The 22,594-nt window shown below is 39.5% G+C and overlaps 2 protein-coding genes across 2 annotated transcripts; both read right to left on the reverse strand.

The window, feature by feature from the left end:
- Positions 1–544: 544 nt before the first annotated feature.
- Positions 545–12,605, reverse strand: LOC111233828 (phospholipid phosphatase-related protein type 5-like). The gene is made up of 7 exons (XM_022761732.1): positions 12,402–12,605; positions 9,705–9,831; positions 7,033–7,283; positions 6,763–6,939; positions 4,493–4,633; positions 995–1,125; positions 545–605 (listed from the first exon to the last, which is right to left on the reverse strand). The coding sequence occupies exons 1-7, from the start codon at positions 12,603–12,605 to the stop codon at positions 545–547; spliced, it is 1,092 nt and encodes a 363-aa protein (XP_022617453.1).
- Positions 12,606–14,190: 1,585 nt separating this feature from the next.
- tyw3 (tRNA-yW synthesizing protein 3 homolog) lies at positions 14,191–20,596 on the reverse strand. Its single transcript, XM_022761816.1, has 6 exons — positions 20,285–20,596; positions 19,628–19,705; positions 19,437–19,535; positions 15,178–15,249; positions 14,918–15,051; positions 14,191–14,756 (listed from the first exon to the last, which is right to left on the reverse strand). Exons 1-6 carry the CDS (start codon positions 20,450–20,452, stop codon positions 14,510–14,512), a joined length of 798 nt encoding a protein of 265 aa, XP_022617537.1. The 5' UTR covers positions 20,453–20,596; the 3' UTR covers positions 14,191–14,509.
- Between the last annotated feature and the right edge of the window lie 1,998 nt (positions 20,597–22,594).

Genomic DNA, 22,594 nt, shown 5'->3' on the forward strand with positions numbered 1-22,594 from the left:
ACAGTTAGAACAACCATGTGGCTGATCAGTGTGACAACCATGTGCTCGTTACCTTATCATTTTATTTTCTATACTGATTAATATCAATGTCATATTGATTGCAGTGCAGTGAATGTGTTCCACTGTTATGAGCAGCATGTTCACCAACATGCAACAGCAATGATGCACGTGGAGCCTGTAAAGTCCTGAGAGATGATATTTGTCTTCCTGTATGGACAATGATGCAGGACACTAGTGCACCGAGGACTATGGAAACATGTCAAGTTGAGAGATTCAAATCTGCAAGTTTTGCACTTAATTGACTAAAAGTGTGTAGATTCATGCACACACTCACACTCCTGCTCAGTGCTCTAATCCTACAAGTATCAGTCCTCAATCCTCTATGGAAGAATATGAGTAATACACTGTGATGAGGTCACTTCATTTCATTCCTGAGGATAAACACTGAGTGTGTGTGCATCTACAAAAGTCTTGAAATAAGACTTAACCTGAGTGAACAGAGCTGAGTAGAACATTAAAGTCAGCGCTGTTACCTTCCAGGAGGTTACAGCGGAGGCTGGGCGCTCTGACCCTCTGACACAGGGACAGGCAGCAGCTCGGAGAAACTGAAGCTTAAACAGAATTAAGGACTTATCTCCGTCTCTTTCTGTTTGTCTTTCTGTGCTGCTCGTTCTCTCCTGAAGGCTAAATGCACTTCACCAAACAGAGTGTGTCAGCTTACAACATTTTTATTATTTTAAATACACCACATCTGTCCACATAAAACCAGTGTGGGAATAAGATGCTCAACACGAATCCTCCACAACTGTTGTTTGAACTCTTTTTCTCCAGCTGATTTATCTGGAGCTATAATGAGGCTGCAGGTTGGAAAACTACAAGTGAACAGTTGGAGGTGCGGGTGTTACTACAGGTGCAGATAACCAGAGAACACGTCATACTTTACGTTAAAATAATAAAAACAAAACATGCACATGACAGTGTTCAGGTCACTTACCTCACTCTGCTGCTGGACGCTGTTTGTGCCTCCGCACTGTCCCGCGGGAAGCTCGAGACCACCCAGAGGCAGGTGTAGATGGGCGGGGCTCTGTGTGTCGTGTTACAGCTGATTGACAATTTGATGTCCGCCTGTCAGCCAATAGCAAAGAGACCAGTGTCACCACTAGAAAGTCCATTAGTCTGCATTTTATTAAAACCATCAGTTGCATCATCACTGACTGGTCTGCATGTACTGTTACGTACATTTTTTTTTTGTTGTTTTCCAAGTTTTTTTTGTTTTCTATTTGTAAAAATAGGTGATTTTTTTTTCAGGGTTTTTCTTTGGTGAAACTGTTGTTCTTGTTTCACAGTTTTTTTCACCTGATTTCACAAAAACTAACTCTGGAAAACAGACCTGAAAAAACTTCACTTGCCTTTCAGAGCTCCTGTAGAAGTATTTTAATTTTTTATCATTATTGTGATTCTCAGAGTTTTTTTTCTACATAATAGCATAAAATACATTTACAATTTTACATTTGATGTTATTGTGCCTCTTGGAATATTTCATTCATTTACTTGATGAAGGGGAGTCCTGGAAAATTTTGTTACTTTTTGATGCTAGTGCTGCTTCATTGGTTTTTTTTTGGTTGTGTGCCCTAAATATGTTCCGGTACCTGCATTTAAAAAAAGAAAATAAGGAAAACTAAATGTTTTGATATTGCAATTAGAGATTACTGGGTTATAATGGGTCAAAATGTTTAGATGTATTTCAGTAAGTTGGTAATGTAATAATGTAATAATGATAAAACTCATTATTATTACTAAAGATAATGTGTTTGAAATATTTTATGATTTATTTTAATGTGATGATATGACTATTCATATGATTAGGGAGTTGTTGGGATATTGTGGTAACTGGGTTTTTACCCAAATGCTTTATTATTCAAAACATTTTCCATTTCATTTTATTAAAACTATTAAACATTAAAAATTGAGGAAATAATCATAACTTCTAAAATAAGATGCATAGTAAAATATGGACAATACATACAAATAGAATAAATACAGTAAAAGACGAAGGAAATAAATGCAATATATAATAAGGATGATGAAACAAAAAAGTTAAAAAAAAAAACCTGTACAGGTTTCTACTGTTTTTATTGCTTTTCTGTTCTTTAGTCCATGTAAGGAATCAATATAGTGTCCAGTTGTTATTTTTCTTAAAGAAATATTATATATCTAACAAACACCATTGAATAGATTCAATAAATTTATAAAATAAATGACAAATACTCTTGGATTTGTAATGGCAAAACACAAATTTCAAAAGAGTTTGGCAGGAGGAGCTGTGAATGTCAACAGCTCTTATCCAACTGTGTTGATGTTACTGACATTACTAGTCAGCTGCAGCTGCGGCTCATCATCATCATCATCACCATCACAACACTGAATTTTGTGAATTGTGATTGTGAATAAACTGAGTCTGTTCTATAGTTAGACAGACAAACAGCAGCTGCCAGAAGCAGCTCAGGCGCTGACTGTCCTTTCACCTCTTACTCACTCACTCCCTCTGCTGTTGCAGTCCAGCCTGAGAACTTTCAGTACCTGTATTAAATACATTTTATTTGAGTAATTAATAAAAGGATGAAACGAGGTTGAAACATTCAGACTGGTTTGCAGTTATTATCTGAGGGGTCATCTCTGAAACCATAATTTTAAAAATGTGAGAAATCAAAATCAAGACAGCTGAGTAAAATATCTTTAAAAATCACATTTAATTTGCAGGGTTGTTTAAAGCACCATTTTTATTTTCATTCTTTCTCCCCCGTCATCAACAGAGAAGTCAGGGAAGAAGACCACACATCACAAAAAAAAACTACTGTATCTGTTTATCATACTCATGTATAAAGAAAGTCATATTTACATCTGTACACAAGCACTAGCACTAATCCAAAAGAGACAAATATGTTTTCATGTATACAGCAGATCAAGAACGAAACACATCAAACTACCTGATGAGTCTGTGTCTGACATATCATTTATACATCATTTATTATCATGTATTGATTATATTTATTATTATGATTGGAGTTTTAGGATGAGTGGCAGAGGACAAAACACAGTTAGTGTATAAAAAATAAAAAGGTCTAATATCTTTGCTGACCTGTGAGATTAAGTGAAGAACAACACTATACTTTATAACAGTAATAGGTGATATGTTATAATATAATATGGTAATAACAGTAATTTACATGAACAAGAAAACAAATCAGGTAATGTACTAAGGACAAAGAGACTGTAAGAAGTGAAGGTGTTGTTGTTTGTTGGGGGTGGGGGGTGGTCGGGGTCAAAATAAAGAACAAAAGACAGAGAGAACAGATACAGATGTGTAACCAGCAGCAGGGGAAACTATGACTATTATGACCATTAACTCCAGACACAGGCAGCATAAATACATTACATTATTTCACACAGTTTTCCCTTTAAAGACCATGTAACCTGTGGATTCATATATTCTATGACGTAAAATATGAACTTATGATACACAGTTTTAGTGAAGGTCAGCGTCTATTCGTTGCCTCTAAACAAAGGTTCCACATCTACCATCATTCACAGTGTAACATACAGTGGTATCGTAAAAGTTAACCAATACAACAGTGGTTCAATTTTCAAATTCAAAACCATTGAATGTAGAATGTAATTTGAATGCTTGGAGTAATTATACTAATAACTCAAAATTCACTTGTTAATTCACTTGTTAATGATTGGTGTATTCTCAAACATGACAAAAAGCAGCTTTAAACAAAAGTGGCAACAACCTCAACATATGGCTGTTTTAGGAAAAATAAAGGTCCAGGTTTGACGTCAAACAGGTGATGTCCATTTCATCCAGGTTATCTAGTTGTGTGTGTGTGTGTGTGTGTGTGTGTGTGTGTGTGTGTTGGGGGGGTGGGGGCGTGGGGGGGGTCATAGTCATGTGACTTCTGTGATGGATCCTGGGCTCTAGAAAACCAAGAAAGAAAAAAAACATTCAATTAAATCTCCATATTCTCCTCTTCTCCTGTATTGTATTTGAGTGTTGATCCATAAGAAGATATATTTGTGGTTTTACTACTTTACTACTTTAATTGACTCCCATCCCAATGGAATCTCACGGGAGCCTCCAGGGCATGACTGACAGTGGTAACTGCTTTGTTGTGACATCACAAAGTTCCAGAAGTGACTTACAGCTGGTTTTAAGGCTCAGTTTCTGAATACAGGCTGTGTGCATTTCTCTGTGGACTGAGGCTTTGATACTTTCACAGTATTAATATAGAACCTAGACCTGATCTATAATCAAACTACACATGGACAGAGACCTTTAGACTGGATGGACCTTTAAAAAAATGCCTCTAAAATAGAATTTGAACTCTGCTGCAAAAAAAACTGCAAATACATAATAGCTTCCACATATAGTTGTGTATATTGTACAATCATACATGAAAAAAACAACTTACAGGTGTAAAAGTGAAGTTACCTGTGTAGCAAGAAATTTGACACTGGTTCCCATGGTGTGATTCATCTGAAGTGACGCCTCATCAGTGTTAGCTGTCCCGTCATCAGACGGACTCTGAGGGAGTCCAGGTCTCTTCTTGAAATACTGAACCACGAACACCACCTGCACAGAGAGAGAGAAGTCATTTCGTGATTCCATCAGAAACAGACAGAAACAGTCACACACACACAACAGACGAGTAAAGAACTGTATAAAACGGGGAGCTTTTATTGTGACTGGAGGGAGACAGGGTTTTATCATTTGTGTTTAGATTGTCTCTGTGATCCAGAGTGACCCAGTCATTCGTGCATGACTTGTTACGTAAAAGAAGAATTCAAACTCATGTAGGCTGTGTGTGTCCTACAGCTATTTAGTCCATTAGGCCGGCTGTCTATAAACCTACATTTATTTGGCCAACTGTAGACTTGATAATGTACAGCTGCAGAGTGGCTGTGTGACTTTGAAAAGATGCTCTGGATGTTTTTTAAAACTTCTTAAAATTATAAAGTATGAACGGAATTTATTTTAAAAGAAATAATCTCAATTAAGTTGAAGAAGTGATGAATATGAGGAACAGGGAAGGCAAATGCAAATGGTAATTGATCAGAATACTTGGTACTGACAACTTCTGATTTATTCAAATGATTTATTGATTTTACTAAAAAGAACTTGTTATATACCATTATTTGTTTTGAGTACTGTGCCTTCCCTCTATGTGAAGTTTACAGTGCTTGTGATGGTAGATCGAGGTTTACCATAATACATTACATTCACCTTCACATTTATATGGAAAAGTTTAGAGAGAACAGTCCATGAGACTGTTGTTGGCTGGACCACAACAGCAGGGTCAGCAATATAATCTGACTGACTGACTGACTGAGTGATCATATTTCCACTATTGCTCAGCTGAATACCACGTGACTAAGTTGGTGTCTCCCCATTGGCTGTTGTTCTTTCAAAATAAACTGGCGCAAACACTGGTGTTAACAGCCTGCAGTGTTGCCAGCTTATGGTGGGAACACGCTGCCTGCGTTGCATTAGTGTGGCGGCTGAGCTGCCGACCGGCTGTGTCTCTGCTGTGTCTCAGCTGCTGCAGCTCTGTCTCTCTACATAGAGTTTACAGGTCACTGGAATGTTGTATATCTTTTCATTATAAATTCATTTCTGATTCATTTTTAATAGAAAACGTCACTAAAATGTCTCTGTCTCCACATGCAGCTGCTGAAAATGGTTAAAAAATATATTATATTTTTCATGTCGGTGTCATATTCAGATTCAGTCTAGACATAGAAATTATAGTGGAAGGAGTCAGTTTTATGTGATGTTGCTGCTATGATGTCACTGTGACATCAACAGGTCTTTTCTCTGCCTGTTTCTGCTAAGAGATGGATCTCCTGTGAAAAATACGCAAAACATCAATCTCTAGATCACATGACATAACTGTGATGTGTGAGACACGCGAGGCAGTGTGTCGCTCTTACCCGTTAACATGGGCACTGAAATGAAACCTAGATGTTTCGCAGCCGCCATGAACACACCACACAGCTAGTGTGTTCCTGGCCTTCACTGTGCATGTTCTGACACTTAGCAGAACACATATATGACACAATGATGTCAGTTGTTTACAGCAGTTTCACAACAGTTTTCAACTACGTCCTCAATTTCATACATTCAACATAAGAGGTCCATGCAAGTTTTAAGGTTTAACTGGGTCTTGTTTGACATATCTTTGCAAACATCAATGTGTCACATCACTGCCACGCTGACGCTGATAAACTACAGCAGAAGGTAACAGTACGCTGGATGTTGAGCTACCCTAAAAAGTAGAGTTGATCCTGACAAGCTGAGCCTCAGATGCTCTGATCGGTCACCACACCAAACCAGGCTGCAGAAGAGGGGCCTCCCAAAAACTGCAAAATTGACTTAGGTAAGGTTAGGAGCATTTTAGCTCCTCCTGTTCCCTGGTCCTGAAGTCTGTGGTTCTTTGAATGTGTTTTTGGTAAAGATGACTTAAATAAGGTCTGTGTTAACACAAGATCAATACATTTTCACGTCTTATTCTACAACATAAAATACGTCAGTAAATACTCCAGTCCTGATTTCTTGAAGCTTTCACGTCTGTTAAAAAAGGCCGGCTGCTAACAAGTGTGTAAATGAGACTACAGAGGTTGTCGGGGACGTTAAACATCATCATCACATTGAACATGAAAACTGAAAAATGGCTACAGCTCATTAAATGAATAATTACTGACAAGAAAGACGGCGATAGCTCCCCCGATGACTTGTCCTGCTATGATGTCGCTCCAGTGGTTTCGGTATTCGGCCACTCTATTGATGCCTGTCAGCACAGCCAGACCGACCAATGACATACTCAGGAGGGGGCCTGTCAGTCGACCTCCACTGGAACCAACGCATGATGTGATGTACATCTGCAGGGAAAGGTTATTCAGTGACAGTATGGCGAGGCATGTGCTGGTGATAAACTGGTTTCTGCCTCTGCTACTTTAAAGTGAACCACTCACTGCTAGATAAACTGCCGTGTACAGACTCAGTGCAGCTTCTTTGGAGGGAAACGTCTTCCTGGCTCTCATGACGTCATCAGGGTCACCAGTGCAAGCGTCTGATTGGCTGACAAAGTACGCGGTGTCCTGGCAGCTGAGGGCGGTGTAATTGGGCTGGCAAACAGACAGGAAGTAAGGAGCCAGACTTCCTGTGACCAGCTGACCTGCATTGACGAAGATGTCTGTTGAAAACAGACCAAAGATGTAGACACCTGCAGAGATACACACAGATTAGATGATTTAAAAGCAGCATGTTACTGTACACTGACATAGAAAGATTCAGATTTTAGTTGAAAGTGTATTTGAACTAAATCAGTCACATTGATGCAGTTTAAATGTTAGCACTGAGGTCTCTGGTTCTGTAAACAAGATTTTAAACAACAATAGTAAACAACTATTTTCTATGTAAAGACAGAGAGGAGTTATGGCGTCCTGAGCAGAAAACTAAGCCACACCCCCTCTGTGTGTGATGTAATCTGAGCTTTTCTGGTCTGTGTTTTGGTAGCTGGCCTGGTAGCATGTGCAAGTTAGTGCACATACGTGTGTGTTAGTGAATGTGAGTGCATGTGAGTCCCTCTTCATAAGCCATGGGTCCTCCCATGTTTATAAACACACAGGCTCCGCCCACAGATGAGAAACAGTGCAGTACGCTGCGTTCAGACGAAAGTGACCTTTAAAATTTCCCCCACTGAAGAAGAAACCACGTTTTCCTTTAAAAAGACTTCAGACACAGAAATAGATGAGACCAGAGTGCAGGTGGACTGGACATGTGGACTACTGGCTCAAATCCCAGTCGGCCGGTGGACCATCAAAACATCTATAAAGTCTTTACCGGCTCCATCAGTCTCATTCGTGCAGCCGACGACGCATTTGTTTTGGTCTGAGATGTTGTTGGTCTAGTGTGACATCTAGTCGCAATGACAATGGATAACACAACCACATTACAGTAACACCTCAGAGTATTATCCCTGCACAGAACACATATTGTCTCTACTGTGATCTTCTGCACATCCTGCTCAGCAGGAGTTTTGTCAACACTTCTGTACATAGTTTTTTTCAAAGTTTTATTTTTTTTGATATGTGTATCTATGTATATTTCTCTTTTTGACTGTTGCAGTATTTTACATTTTTTTTGTTATTTCCTGTTAATATGTTTATTGGATACTGCATCAAACACCAAGCCAAATATCTTGTAAGTAAAAACCTACCTGACAATAAAGCTTATTACTGATTCTGCCTCTGTGATGATGTCATCATCCCTTCCTCATGCTGCTGTAGCCTGACACCCATGTGTCATGCAGTATCCCCTTGCCTTCATATTTTTATAGGTAAATAAAAACATACTGTTTGTATTACAAGTACTCATAATTTATTTCAGTTCTGACAACAATTTTAGCTATCAAAAATAAATGCACATATAAATAATAAATTATAAGGAACATGGGGAAAACAACAACATGATTAACTTGACAGGGGCAAAGAGGTGAAATGCTGCCCTCTATGGAGGTGGAGCAAGTAGCACGATCTTACACATTATACCTTAAATATAGTGTTTCAGTGTTAGCATGAATCCTGACCTCACACAGAAAGTAACATAAACAACCTCAGTGACACAAAACAGAGGCTGTTGGTTGTGTTGATGTTACATATTTAAATTGCACTTGTTTAGTGCAGAAGCCCAGAAGTGGCATCATTTCAAAAAGTTGTTTTCACAGTTTTGTGATCATAACAAGAAAAGTATAGTGTTATTGTGTGTTCAAATAGGGTGTGAAGCAAAAGTCTGAGGCAGTATGACTGCATAAACTGTATATGAGAGAGAGAGAGAGAGAGAGAGAGAGAGAGAGAGAGAGAGGGCTTCTATGCCATAAATGTAGATTCATTCAGTCTTTGTTAAGGACAGTTCTTGAGAAGAGGCTGAGGTCCATACAAATGTCAAATTTACATGAAAATTTGTCTCTTCCTGTTTAAACACACTTTTATAATGGCAACTTGTTTAAAATTGATTCCTGTTTACTCTTTAATGCGATATATTTACTGTCCACCATTTTATTTCAGTGTTCTAATTGTGAGGGTGAAATTCTTGTTGTAATTCCCAAGTGAAATAAAAAAAGGAAACTAGGGAGCGTCTTCCGATGGGATCACACCAGCTCTTCAAACTTAGCTTTCATTTGTATCTCAGCTACACACCTGTAAAGTCTGGTGACTGTATCCTGCACAGTGGTGATGCGTTCACAGCAACAAAATCTGTCCACAGACACACAGACATATAAACAGCAATACACTCAGAACCACCTCTGTGGTAGATCCTGTTGTAGTAGGTGTCTCCAGGACCACATTTTGCCATGATGAAGGATGTACAACAATTTGATTGTACAATAATTTGGAACTTGATTTGATTTACTTGTTTACCCATAAAATAAAGGCTGAACTGCCAACATCAGGTGTAGAGCGAGCTGGTCGGAGCCCAGCAGCCAGGTGGCTACAATCACCAAGACATGACATATATATTCAGTAGGTAGCACTTTTGATTTCACCACAAAACATCTAACAAACGTCTTTATGAATTAAAATGAAGAGAACAGCAAAAGATTTTAGTTTATTAGAGCAAATTATCTATTAACTAACTACATTACCAAGGAAACGGAAGGTCCTGCGCACCATAGGGTTCACGTAGCAACAGTCATCCATCACAACAATCTTGTCTTGGTCGTAAAGGCTGTTTGAGTGAAGTAGAAAGATAACCAGCTCTACAGACGAAATCTGCAACACATCATGAAAGAAGAAGAAAACAAGCAGGTGCAGGGATGTTAGTTTTGAAGGAGGTTATCTAAATGCTTGGATTTTATATAATGTGCAATCATCTGTCATGTAGTTTTCCATCTCCTCTCTCAGGCTTCTCTCTGGAGCTCTAGTAACAACAGGTCAGTGAGCCAATCAGAGGAGAGGAGGCTCTGAGCCTCTCTTCTCATTGGCTAACTGTTTACTGAGTGATCCAATTAAAATACATCTTAAAATATAGATTTCAGGTAAACACTCAGAGAAACCAAATCCTGCAAAGGTTGGATGGTGGGTCCAGGTGGGCGTTGCTTGGGGGGTGGCTGAGAGCAGTGACTGCTTTGTTGTGACATCACAAAGTTACAGAAGTCCTGACAGCTCGTTTTAAGGCTCAGAGGCCGGTTGCACAAAGCCCTCTTCAGATCCCTTAAGATTTTCCTTAAAGTCTGATTTAAGGTTTCCTTAAAATAAAAACAGTTGCACAAATCAACCTTAAGTCTCCTGCTTAAGGTTTCCTTAAAATGTTCACTTAATTATTTAAGTATTTCTCCTTATCTTAGTGTAGAAAAGGCCTCAAAGTTAAGAGTTATAGTATTAAGTCCTGTTGCCCATATGGGGCTTCTATGTCTGATGTGCTATTAGGTATCTGTTTATTCAGTGCTGGTAATTTATAGGGTGAATCAACCCACATGACGGTGAGATATCGTAACTGACGTCACGCAGTAAAAAAGTTGTGGGCTTCAGTCGAGTGATGGGCTACGGTTGTGCAGTGCAAAAACTTTATTCCAAGTGATTCTGTGCGTGAATGAAACAGTGAGTATTTATTCGCTGCATTACTTGTGGTATTGTATTTCCTTGTGTTGATGCAGCTATAGATAACTTCTGTTAGCCAATGTGGAGGAGAAGTCGGAGCTTAGGTGCTCGCCATGTGATCACTATGCTAATGATAGCCGGGTTATGCACGCTAGCTACGGCCCTCGGCTCACCTGACTTATGCTAACTCGGTGACAGGACGTAGCGTGTCTGTAGGTTTCACAATAAAAGCATCCTGCCGGTTCGTCAGCGGGAGGATTTAACACGAATCATAAATAACAGGAAGTGTTATGTCAACATTAGCAGTAACTTAACACAGTCTTAATATGTCTGAGAAACCTGTGTAATGATTGTTTTGGGTTTGGTTGTTCCTGTGATAGTGTAAAGGAGAGAGAGAAGTGTAATTGTAGCCATTTGGTTACTTCCTCTGTTTACAATTAGTGTTTATATTAGGTTGGTAATATTATGCATATTACTGCATATGGGTGAAAGTAATGTATGTATATGTATTGTTATCCTTCATTCAATTGTATTTTGCTATTCTTTCTTTGTAGAAAAACTACACAACCATAACATCCAGCTGTTATTGCATGAACACTGGAATACCTGTATGTGTTGCTGCAAAGGGAGAAGTAAAGAAAGGAAGTAAACGGCATATCTACGTCTCTCAGCCCTTTATTTATCTATACTCTGGAAACTTGGCCTTAAGTGGTGTTCTGGCCGACACCCCGGGGTGAACCTAGTGACAAACACTGAACTAGCGCCCAGTCTGATCATATTATCATTATCTCCACTACGCTTAGTCTTATACTTAAGGAATCACTTAAAGTCAGTTAAACCATTGCACAAAAGACCTTAGTGACCTAAGGGAAAAGGGGTGCAGTAAAGTTTATGGTCAGTTTAATGATTTGCCCGACCGACTGAAGTTGGATCATTCGACATTCCACAGCTTCATGATCACTCTATGGTTTTATGCCACAATAATCTTTCCAGTCAGGTACAGTCAAGGTGTTTCATGTCCACAGATCAGCAGTGTTTGCCAGGTCACTCACAGGGTTTAAACACTGTGGCCGTCTGCTGAACACTGTGCTGAAGTTCCCTTCAAAACAACAGGAGGATGACATGGCAGCGGCTTCTGCAAAAGTGATAACAGCTATAACAAGCCCTAATGGCAGCAAATCATTGGTCTCTATAGAAACTGTAGAATTTTACAGCTGTAAAATCTCTTTCACTGCTGCAAATGCCTTAATGATTTTCCTTAACTAAGGAGATATTTTTGAGAAATTCTGTTCCCTTAATTAACACCCTCAGCTAAGGAAAAATTAAACCTCAAGTGTCATATTTAGGTAGAAAACTTAAGTATTAATATAGCACCTAGACCTGCTTTATAATCAAACTATACATGGACCTTTAGACTATATGGACATTTAATATAAGACATTGATTACTGCAGCTTTAAGATTTTCATCTCAGTTTGTTCTTTTGCTGTTAACTGCAGTGTGATGCTTTAAACTCTCTCATACATATATGCAAGTGTTGATCTTGCTTTTGTCGAAATTAAAATGTGCTCAGACTGTGTATATTCATGTACAGTGTTTTATTTACCATAGCAGCTGCAGTTGTCCTGTTCAGGGACCTGCCAGTCAAACTGAGCCTCCCTGCACCCCTGCAACCCATCACATCTGTCACTCATATCTTTAACATCTGTCCTGTTACTGTGTTTAAATCACAGTCAGACTTACCAGCACAACAGGCAGTCCACCCACCACAGAGTACAGTATGACAGGCTGTATGAGGCTGTCCTGTTCAGGTCCAGGATCTGGTTTGGCCAAAGTCGGGTCTCTGCAGATGAAGCCCTGCTGTGCTGGACTGAAAGTGTCTGTGAACTCGCAGTAGTAAGCCAGCATCACTGTAGCTGCCAGAATCACCACCTGGAAGTACAGCATGGTGGAGTCTCGTAGACTGTTACCACAGTGACGAGTATCTCAGTCGTACACAGTCCTGGATGCTGTTGCTTTAGAGATGAAGAGTCCAACTTACAACTTAAAATCACAGTTGTTCTTTCAAATCCTGTTTTGACACTTCCTGGTTTGTGTCACCAGGGTGAATAATCCAGTTGTACTGATTCTTGGTTAATGTCACCACAATGCCTGATAATCCAGTTGTGCAGGTCTTCAGTGTAGATATGAAAGCACAGATGATGATAACCACAGTGACGATGATGACGATGACGTGCCCCTGAGAGACTGACTGACTTATTCTTCTTTGCCTTTGTTGTGATTGTGTGAGAGGGAAACCTTCCTTCCACTCCTGTGACTCTCCTGAATCATCTGATGGGGGTGAAGCAGGGATTCATTCTGATTCACTGAACAAATCTAAAGAGCCACTCAGTCTCAGTGGAGGCTCTGTATCCTGGACTCACTTTACAGGTTGGATGAGGGTCTGACCCAAAGGTATGTATTTGTAGAGCACACTCTCATTGAGACGACCAATCAGAGCTATAGCGGCCAGAGGGCGAATAATAAAGTCAGTCCTACGTTGACCTGGGGCCTCATTTACAAAACTTGTGTAAAAAAAAAGTGTGTAAAAATGTGGGTGTGCACAAAAAAAAATGAAAATGGCATCAAAAAGTAATCAGACTCATAAAACTGTTGCCACATATGCCTCAATACAATGTCCCTTTACAAATCAAAATCAACTTGATGCTGCAGCATCAGTATCTCTGAGTTTGTTTTGTTTGTATCGCTGTCTCCATCTTCCACATGAAATGCATGTAGATTGATACTCAAAAAAACAAATGAAAAATAATTAAGGACCTCTTCCATCCTGGAAACCACCTGTTCAACCTCCTGTCCTCCGGTAGACAGTACAAGGGCATCAAAAGCTGGACTAACAGACTTAAGAGCAGTTTCTTTCCCTGGACCATCAGAACTATTCACTATTTATATCTATATCACTATTTTAATATTCACTGTAAATAATAGCTTACTCAGAAAAGCACTTTTCTATTTTTTTAAAAAGTATTTATTAATAATTTTTGAGTGCAATATTCTTTTACATGTGATATTCTTGTCCTTTTGTCTGTCTTCTTTTCTGTTTGCACTGATCAGAAGAAGCACTATGAAGTTTGTTGTATATTTTGTACAATGACAATAAAGGCTTTCTATTCTATTGTCATGAGGGATTTGGTGACCCTTTAAGTTACAGGCCATTAATTATATAGTAATTACATAGTAATTATGTAGTAATGTGAAGAAATGACCAAGAACGAACAGATAAATCAGTAGGAGTAGTATCTGTATCTGTACCAGTATAATTAATGGCAGTTACTGACATGAACACAAGGAAACTGGACAAGCTGGTAAAAGAGGCTGGGTCTGTGCTGCAGGAGTCTGGACTCACTCAGGACTGTTGTGGAGAGATGCATGCAATGTAAGATGGAGGCCATCCTGGACAATACCAATCATCCTCTCCACAACATTCTGGCAGGACAGATATCTGAAATAATTGAAAACACACTAAAGTAAAAAATATCTTTATTGCTTTTTATTATTTGTCATATGTTGTAGAAATGATGTTTATTATTCCAGTGAGTGGCCTGGTCTGTCGACAGGCTGAGTCCTCTGACTTCAACCTGCTCCAGAGAAGTGTAGCTGTGTAGCTCAGGTCACCTGCTGATATTCCTTATAATAAAGTGATTCTATAATATATTTGTAGAATATAATAATTTAATATATTGTAGACGAGCATTCAGCATGTTTTCTGAATGTTTCAACATTCAGAAAAGAGCGACACCATTAACCAGATGGTGACACACTGAGTGTGTTAGCATGTGCGCAGAGCCACCACTTCATGTAAATAGATCCAGACAGTCGTCCAGCTCTTGCACACTGCTGGACTTGTCACCATGGCAACAGTCAGTCTTATGTTGCTCTCTCTTCCGCCTCCGTTTATACACACTTCTTTTGCTCTGCTCTTCCTTCTCTGTCGCCAGTCTGTCAGGGGGATGTTGGAGTTCCTGTGAGCTGGGAGGATCTGGGAGTTGTAGTTTTTGTAGTTTCTCTGTGGTCAGAGCTGACTGGAGGTTCTGGTAAAACCTGGACGTGAACAAAAACAAAACAACACACTCATTCAGACATTCTGAGCTTTGAAATGAATTCTGATGCATAGATTAGTGAGAACATTTAACTGATGTAGTAACTAACAGCCACAGTTTTAACCAATAACTGAACAGGACAGAGCCAGTGAGCAGACTGACCTGTGGATCCGTCTGAGGTTCTCCTCCATCTTCTGATTGGCTGTCTGAGTTAGGAAACTGATGTACTCGTGTCCAGCCAGGAGCTTTCCTTTGTGGCTCAGAGGAACCTCCAGGCCATGGGTGCTACGGATTGCCTAGAGGGACAAAATACAGAAACAGCATAGATTTACACCTATTACATAATGTATGTAGGCAAAACCTTGCTATTCCCTAAACCACTTACAGACTGTTCAAAAATGTCAGTAGTGTCTCAAACGTACCGTGATGATCTTTCCTGTCTTTCCGACAGTGAGACCAGAGTTCCTGAACCCTGAGTTGATGGCCACTGAGTGCTGCAGGAGACAAAAACATTTAATGACCAAGTGGTCAGTTTATTTAATAACCTGTTTAGTACCTGAAAAAGACCTCATGTAAAGATCTAATGAGACAATATGAAAGTCATCTGCACAAAACACTGAACAAAAAACTTCCTTTAAGTGTTTCTAAGTTCCAGTACAGCCTGTCAGTATTTGTGTATTCTGATAATGTTGATTGTGACAGTGAAGTGTAAATTTATCTGCACACTGATGACAGATTCAGGTGTTATCCGAATCTTTATCTGAGTTTCCCAGAGCACACGGCAAATCAATAAAACAAGTTAAAATCAGTATTAACGAAAGAATGGATGAAAATAAATTCCTGGGTGTCGTTATTGATCATAAATTATGTTGAAAGCCACAAATAAAACTGTTGCAGTGTTGCAACACATTTTAAACCAGAAATCACTACATATATTATACTGCTCTCTCATATTATCATACATGACTTATTGTGTGGAGACATGGAGAAACAAACACAAACTCACTTTACATGCTGCAGGAGAAAGCTTTGAGAATCAGTCAATCAGATCATTATGAACCAACCAACCCACTATTTATTCATTCATATGCTTTAAACTTTCATGATCTGCTTTGACTTTAAAACTGCACAGATAATGTAGAAAGCACAAAATCATTTACTCCCAAACTGTTTTCAGAGGCTGTTTGAAATCAGAGTCAGTATAAACTGAGGGGAATAAGTTCATTTAAAAAAGACAAGGGGAACAAATGAATTAATAAATAAAGAATGTGTGGTTCACTTGGTAAATTTAACAAAATTTTTAAAAAAGGGTGATAAATAAATATAACACTGAGATATGATCATTATAATTGCACAAATTTACTTTTTAGTCTCTGTATATACGACTCGCTTCTTGTTGAGTTTTTGTTTGTAAAAAGTTCAGTGTCTAATCTCAGTGATAAAAAGTCTCTTATCTGTTTTTGCTCCTTGTTCCTATGTTCTCTGACTGCATTGACCTGTAGTGAGGGTGTGTTGATCAAATCAAATCAAATCAAATTTATTTATAAAGCACATTTAAAACAACAGCTGTTGACCAAAGTGCTGTACAATCAATAACATAAAAACAACACAGCAAGAACACAAACTGATGCAAACAGACAGAAATGACAACTCTCATACTGAGTCAAAGGCCAAAGAATAAAAATGTGTTTTAAGACGTGATTTAAAAACAGGCAGTGAGGGGGACAGTCTGACATGTAGCGGCAGCTCATTCCAGAGTTTGGGGCCTGCAACTGAAAAAGCCCGGTCTCCTCTGAGCTTTAGCCTGGATCTGGGCACAACTAAAAGCAACTGGTCAGCAGACCTGAGAGTGCGTAGAGGTACATGTGCCACTAAAAGATCCGACAGGTAAAATGGAGCTAGCTCATGTTATGATTTATAAACTAAAGTTAAAATTTTAAAATCAATCCTGAAACATACGGGGAGCCAGTGAAGGGAGGCCAGCACAGGGGGAATTGTGCTCTTGCTCTCCTGTTCCTGTTAAAAGACGAGCTGCTGCATTTTGGACCAACTGTAGTCGTGAGAGGGAGTTCTGGTTAACACCAACATAAAGAGCATATGTGTAGTCAAGGCGGGATGAAATAAAAGCATGGATGACTCTTTCAAAATCATTAAAAGACAGGCAGGACCTGACCTTTGATAAAAGCTTCAGTTGGAAAAAGCTAGATTTCACAACTGAATTTACATGTTTGTCCAATTTAAAATCACTGTCCATAATCACACCCAGATTTGTGGATTTTCCGTATGGACTTACAGAGCTCAGGTCTATGTGGGGGCCAACACTGGCACTACTGGGTCCGAATAACAGAATCTCTGTTTTTTTTTCATTAAAACTTAAAAAGTTTAAGGCCATCCAAGCTTTAATGTCCTTAAGACAGTCCAACAGTAGCTGTGGGGTGCCGTTTTGTTTCAAGGGCAGATACATTTGTGTCATCCGCATAAAAATGAAATGCAACCACCTAAACAGCACTATGTTAAAAAGTCAAAAGGCATTTGAAAACAGTTTATTAAAAGTGTTCATCAGTGCTTATGGGACAGATTCCATGCTTAAAGTCATCTCTAGACTTTATAGAGGCCTGCAGGAAATAAAAATGGTGAATACCACATATATAAAACAAAAATGGGACAGGGAAACCAACAGCTGCCTTTCAGAAGATACCTGGATTAAATACTGTGAATTTCAGTGGAGGATAGCATGCTCAAACTCATGGAGATCTTTCAGCTGGAAGTGTCTCATTAGGTATTTCATTACACCTGCTCAGCATGGCTACCATACAGGATCTTCTAGCTGTTGGAGATTGTGTCGTTCTCAGGAAGCCAAACATTATCATTTGTTCTGGGCCTGTCCAAAAATAAATATTTTCTGGCGCAAGGTTTATTCAGAACTAGTAACTATTTTTGGAACTGACATTACATTTAACTGGGACGAACTTCTTTTTGGGCTTGTACACTCAGCTAATGTAAGTGTGAAAAATAAACATTTATTTGGAATACTGAGTCTAGCTGCTAGAAAAACAATTACAAAGAAATGGCTCAAGCCAGACGTCCCATCTATAGATGAATGGTATGAAATTATTTACGATATGTATGTAATGGAAAGAATCACTTTTTCAGTGAGGCTCCAGCAATCTAAATTCAATGACATCTGGAAGCAATGGAAAATGTACATTTCCCTGAAACACCCTTATTTTGTTTAAGTTTCTTTTCTATATCAAGATGTACTTGATTGGTTAATTACTTTGCTGTAATACTGTGACACAAAACACCCCATGTTCATGTTGTGTTACTTTATAAAATGCTTTGTAAAAGGAAAAACAATAAAGAAAAAAGGAAAAAAATGAAATGCAATGCAATGCCATGTTTTCTAAGAATGGACCCCAGGGGGAGCATATAAAGAGAAAATAGGATAGGCCCAAGAATGGACCCCTGAGGCACTCCACAAGGTAAAGGCGCTGAGGAGGACACACAATCACCAAGGCTGACAAAACTTCTGTCAGACAAGTAAGACCTGAACCACTCTAGAGCGGTTCCTTTAATACCTACATAATGCTCTAGGCGAGTGATAAGGATACTGTGATCCACTGTATCGAAAGCAGCTGAGAGGTCTAAAAGCATAAGAATAGCAGAATCCCCTGAGTCAGTGGCTAATAAAAGATCATTAAAAAACTGTGAAAGGCTTTTAAACCAGACTGGAACACCTCAAGAATACCATGTAAGTTTAAGAGGGACTGCAATTTAATAAGCACAATTTTTTCCAGGATTTTTGAAAGAAAGGGAAGTTTTGAAATGGGTCTAAAATTTGAGAGGACTGAGATGTCCAGATTAGGTTTTTTAATCAGTGGTTGAACAACTGCATGCTTAAAATTAGCTGATACAACACCTGAAGCCAGACTGTTTAAAATTGTTTGGATATTAGGTCCAATAGTCTCACAGATCTCTTTAAAAAAAGCGGGAGGGAACAAGGTCTGTAGGACAAGAAGAGGGTTTCATATGACCAATAATCTCCATTTGATGTTTCATGTAACATAAGATGATAATAACAATAATCAGACTGGCTGCTGAAGTGTAAACTCTTTGATGCCAGAAATCACTAAATTCATATTATTCTATTTTTTTTTTTTAAAAATCCATTAGTTCTATTGTCTTCTGGATTTGATTGTCCACTTACATGTTCATTAATGGATAGCTGTTGACTATGATCATCAGGGACTTGACAACTCATTAGTAGTGGTTTCTATCAGTGGAACATGAATGATATGCTGTTTATGTGTCAGTTGCACAGCATTAACAATCAGCATATGACATTACACCAAGAGTGGCAGACCATCTGCCCCTTCAGTCTCTGCAAGTTTATGTTCATACAGGGCTGAAATGAATGGAAAGCAAAGCGTCACTCGAGCCTCGAAGATATATGATAGCTGACCATGCAACAGCTGATGTTATGCAGTTTTACCCTGCATCATGTCTCTGTCAGAGTCAGCCCTGCTGAGTATTAAAGACGCTAACTGTAGCACTTTTAATAAACAGTTGTTTTTCATAGCATCTAGTCAAAATTAAACTGTACAAAAACCAGCAGGTCAGAGCTGCGTGTCATATTGACTTCTTCACAACACTGTAACAACACATGCAGTGTCTTTCTCACCATAAGCTGTGCATCTTCCAGCCTCCGACACTGAACATGGAGCACGAAGGGTTCAAACTTCAACACAGCATCTCTGCTGGACTTGGCCAGCCCAGACACCTGAAGAACAAACACAGTGTACTCCGATTATTATTAAATCCATATTATTGTTACTTGGACCATCAGCAGTACAGAAGTCTGTCATATCTCACCAGGTCATCAGATGTGCATTTTTGGTGTGAGACGAACAGCCAAGTACAATTCTGTTTCTGGACATCACTCTCTGGAGCCTACAGGGAAACAGACAGGGAACATACGTGAAAAGATGATTTCAAGTTAACACTTCAATTTGACTGGTTTATTCGTGCACGGAGGACAGATCTGATGTAGGATACACCAAGTCTCTCTCCGAATGACAGAACTTGAGCTGCTTATATCGTATGTTGTTCTGGGTGTTGTAACTTACATCTGTTAACCTCGAGACCTTTACCTCTGTGTTTCACTTTTATTGCTTACCTCCTCCTAAAAGCGGGTGCATCACTAAATCTATGCGGGATGTAGATAAACTCATAAACAACAATATAACCATAAAATCCAGATGTGTAATGGATCCCTTGACATCCTGCTCACCCCAAAGGCCAGCAGCTTACCTAAGGTTCACATTCTTAACAGCCTTAAACCAAAGTTACCAACATGCAAAACAAATACAACCTTACAACACGTTACAGCTGAAAGGCTCTGGTGATAATCAATATACTATGTGAAACCCTGCCTCTAATGAAGCTCGCACACACTGAAGAAATTCCAGCTGTTAGCTTGTTGGGACCATCTGCTAACAGAGGACTAGCCCGCAGTAAAGCCTCTCTCACCCCGTCAATGAGGATGATTCTCCCGGAGCAGGAGCTGGTGGTGAAGTACTCCTCACAACTGTTTAGAAGAGACACTACATGTTCAATGTCCTGGTCCACACTGCCCTTCTTACTTAGGTCCAGCTTGTTCAGACACTGCTTCTTCCACTGAGTGAACGTTTTCTCCATGACCGTGAGCTATTCCTTACAGCGAGCTGACGGAGCGACAAATTGTTCAAACGCTCAGGACCTTAGAGTCACGGAGGGAATATTTAAACGCATTTTTAATTCATTAATATCTCGGGCACGTTAGATAGCTGCTAGCTGTGGTGATGGTTTTCTTCTTCTTCTGCTTGTTTTGGTTTGATTGGCAGTTGGCAACCAGTTTGCAGGTGCATTACCGCCACCTAGCGGACTGGAGGGTGTTCTTCTTTAGGTAAAATGGCGGCCGACATACTTGGAGATACGAGCCAACAGCGCACACTGCCACCTGCTGTATCGGAGGCAATACTAAGAGTACTAAGTGGAAAATGTTCCTCATGTTATATTTTACTCACAAACATTGTAACTCTTTCATTGAGTTGCGGCACAAACTAATGCACAGTGAGGAAAAGGAGATACAAATGATGGATAAGTTGATAGTGTAAGTTACATATAGTTGGTCGTAGCAGTGGCTGCCCAGGCCTCTATCAGAGTCTGAGAATCCCAGCTGCTCACTCCATGTAGTTCTCCAGTGACCTACCTTTAGTAAAGCAAGATGGTCTATTTGTGTGTGGTACCTGCTTCAACCCGATGGAGAGGGTCGATATGATGCTCTGTCACTCAGCAGAGACTCTCAGTAAAGTTAAGACTGCAGATGGTGTTTTCTGAATCTTGGTAAATCAGAGAGAGGAAGAAGAAGAGGAAGAGGAATAGAGCGAGAGTGAGAGCGACAGAGGGAGCATTATCCCCTATTGGTCTGGCATGGTTTGCTGGCCCAGAATCTATAAGTGACAACTGAGCAGGAAAACAGTGGAAGCAGATCAGAATCCAGTGACACAGTGGAGGATCAGGATCTACCATGAAGACATTATGAGGATCAGACCACAGGTCAGTCTCGCTCTTCTTTTTGCTCTATGCTCTATTTACATGTTGTAGTGACCTATTAGACCAGTATAAGCTTCAGATCACTGGCATAACAAACAACTGGCAGTAAGATAGTGAAGTAAGTGTGTGTGTGTGTGTGTGTGTGTGTGTGGGGGGGGGGGGGGGGTGTCACATCACAGAGGGGGTCAAATAGGAGTCAGGTGTTGGGAAGAAAAGCAGGACGATGGAACAAGGCTGGAGGGAGTTTTTCCTCTCATGGTCTCTCAGTTATCGTGGGAGATTGTTGAAGAATATTATAAATGCAGCCGCCCACACTGCATCCGACAACACAACCCCCAGCACTATTAATACACAGAACATTCCTGTGTTGGAGCCTTAACAGAAGAAACACACAGAGAGATTACAAGCAGTCCCAGTGACAGTGGTTTATACCTCACCTCTACCATGTGGCATCAGAGGTGACATTTACACTCTAAAGACTGATACTCAGATTGATTTACCTGCCATGGTGATTTGTAATAATCACTTTGATAAAGACATGTTTTTGAGGGCTTGTATTTGTAGGCAGAAGGAGCCAATACTCCACAGTTACAGCAGATATTTTTTGTCTGTTGTCATTTTTAAATTAGAAAAGTTTAAGGTAAAAAGAAAAAGTGGTTACAGTAAGGTTCTTAATTAGAATCACATCAGGTTAAAGGATGAGACTAATAGGCTACTTATTGTACATTTTTGTTAGTTTTTTATCAAATCCAATGAAAAGACCCAAACATTTACAGACCAATAGTTTCTGACCACCCTGTCTAATCCAGTGTAAATATTTGAAATAGCTCACAAATACAGTGTGTAGTTTCATTTTAAAGGCTCAGTCGTTTTCTAAAATGGCCAGTCACTCTAGGTGACTGCAAATGTGACTCCAACAGGAGGAAAATGTGCATTTATTGGGGACTATTTTCAGCAGTGGATTAATCCATATGTGGTGCTCTGGTGGCAGCAGGACAGTGACTGTGGGACTTAATCAATATAAACTACAGTGTGTGTATTCAGGGTAAATGAAGGAACATATCATCCGGCAGCAGTGTGGATACACACACAATAGTTGCTAATAGGATCCATTTATTGTTGGTTTTGATCTTGTCATGGAGTTTAATAACAATAAGAATATAGGATATCAGCAGACCTATCTTCAAGGGCCTCCCATGAGAAATCTGATGAAGAAATGAATCAAACTGCATAATGTTCTTAAAT

Source organism: Seriola dumerili, unplaced genomic scaffold (assembly GCF_002260705.1).
Source record: "Seriola dumerili isolate Sdu_G_001 unplaced genomic scaffold, Sdu_1.0 BDQW01000432.1, whole genome shotgun sequence".
Taxonomy (NCBI): Eukaryota; Metazoa; Chordata; class Actinopteri; order Carangiformes; family Carangidae; genus Seriola; species Seriola dumerili.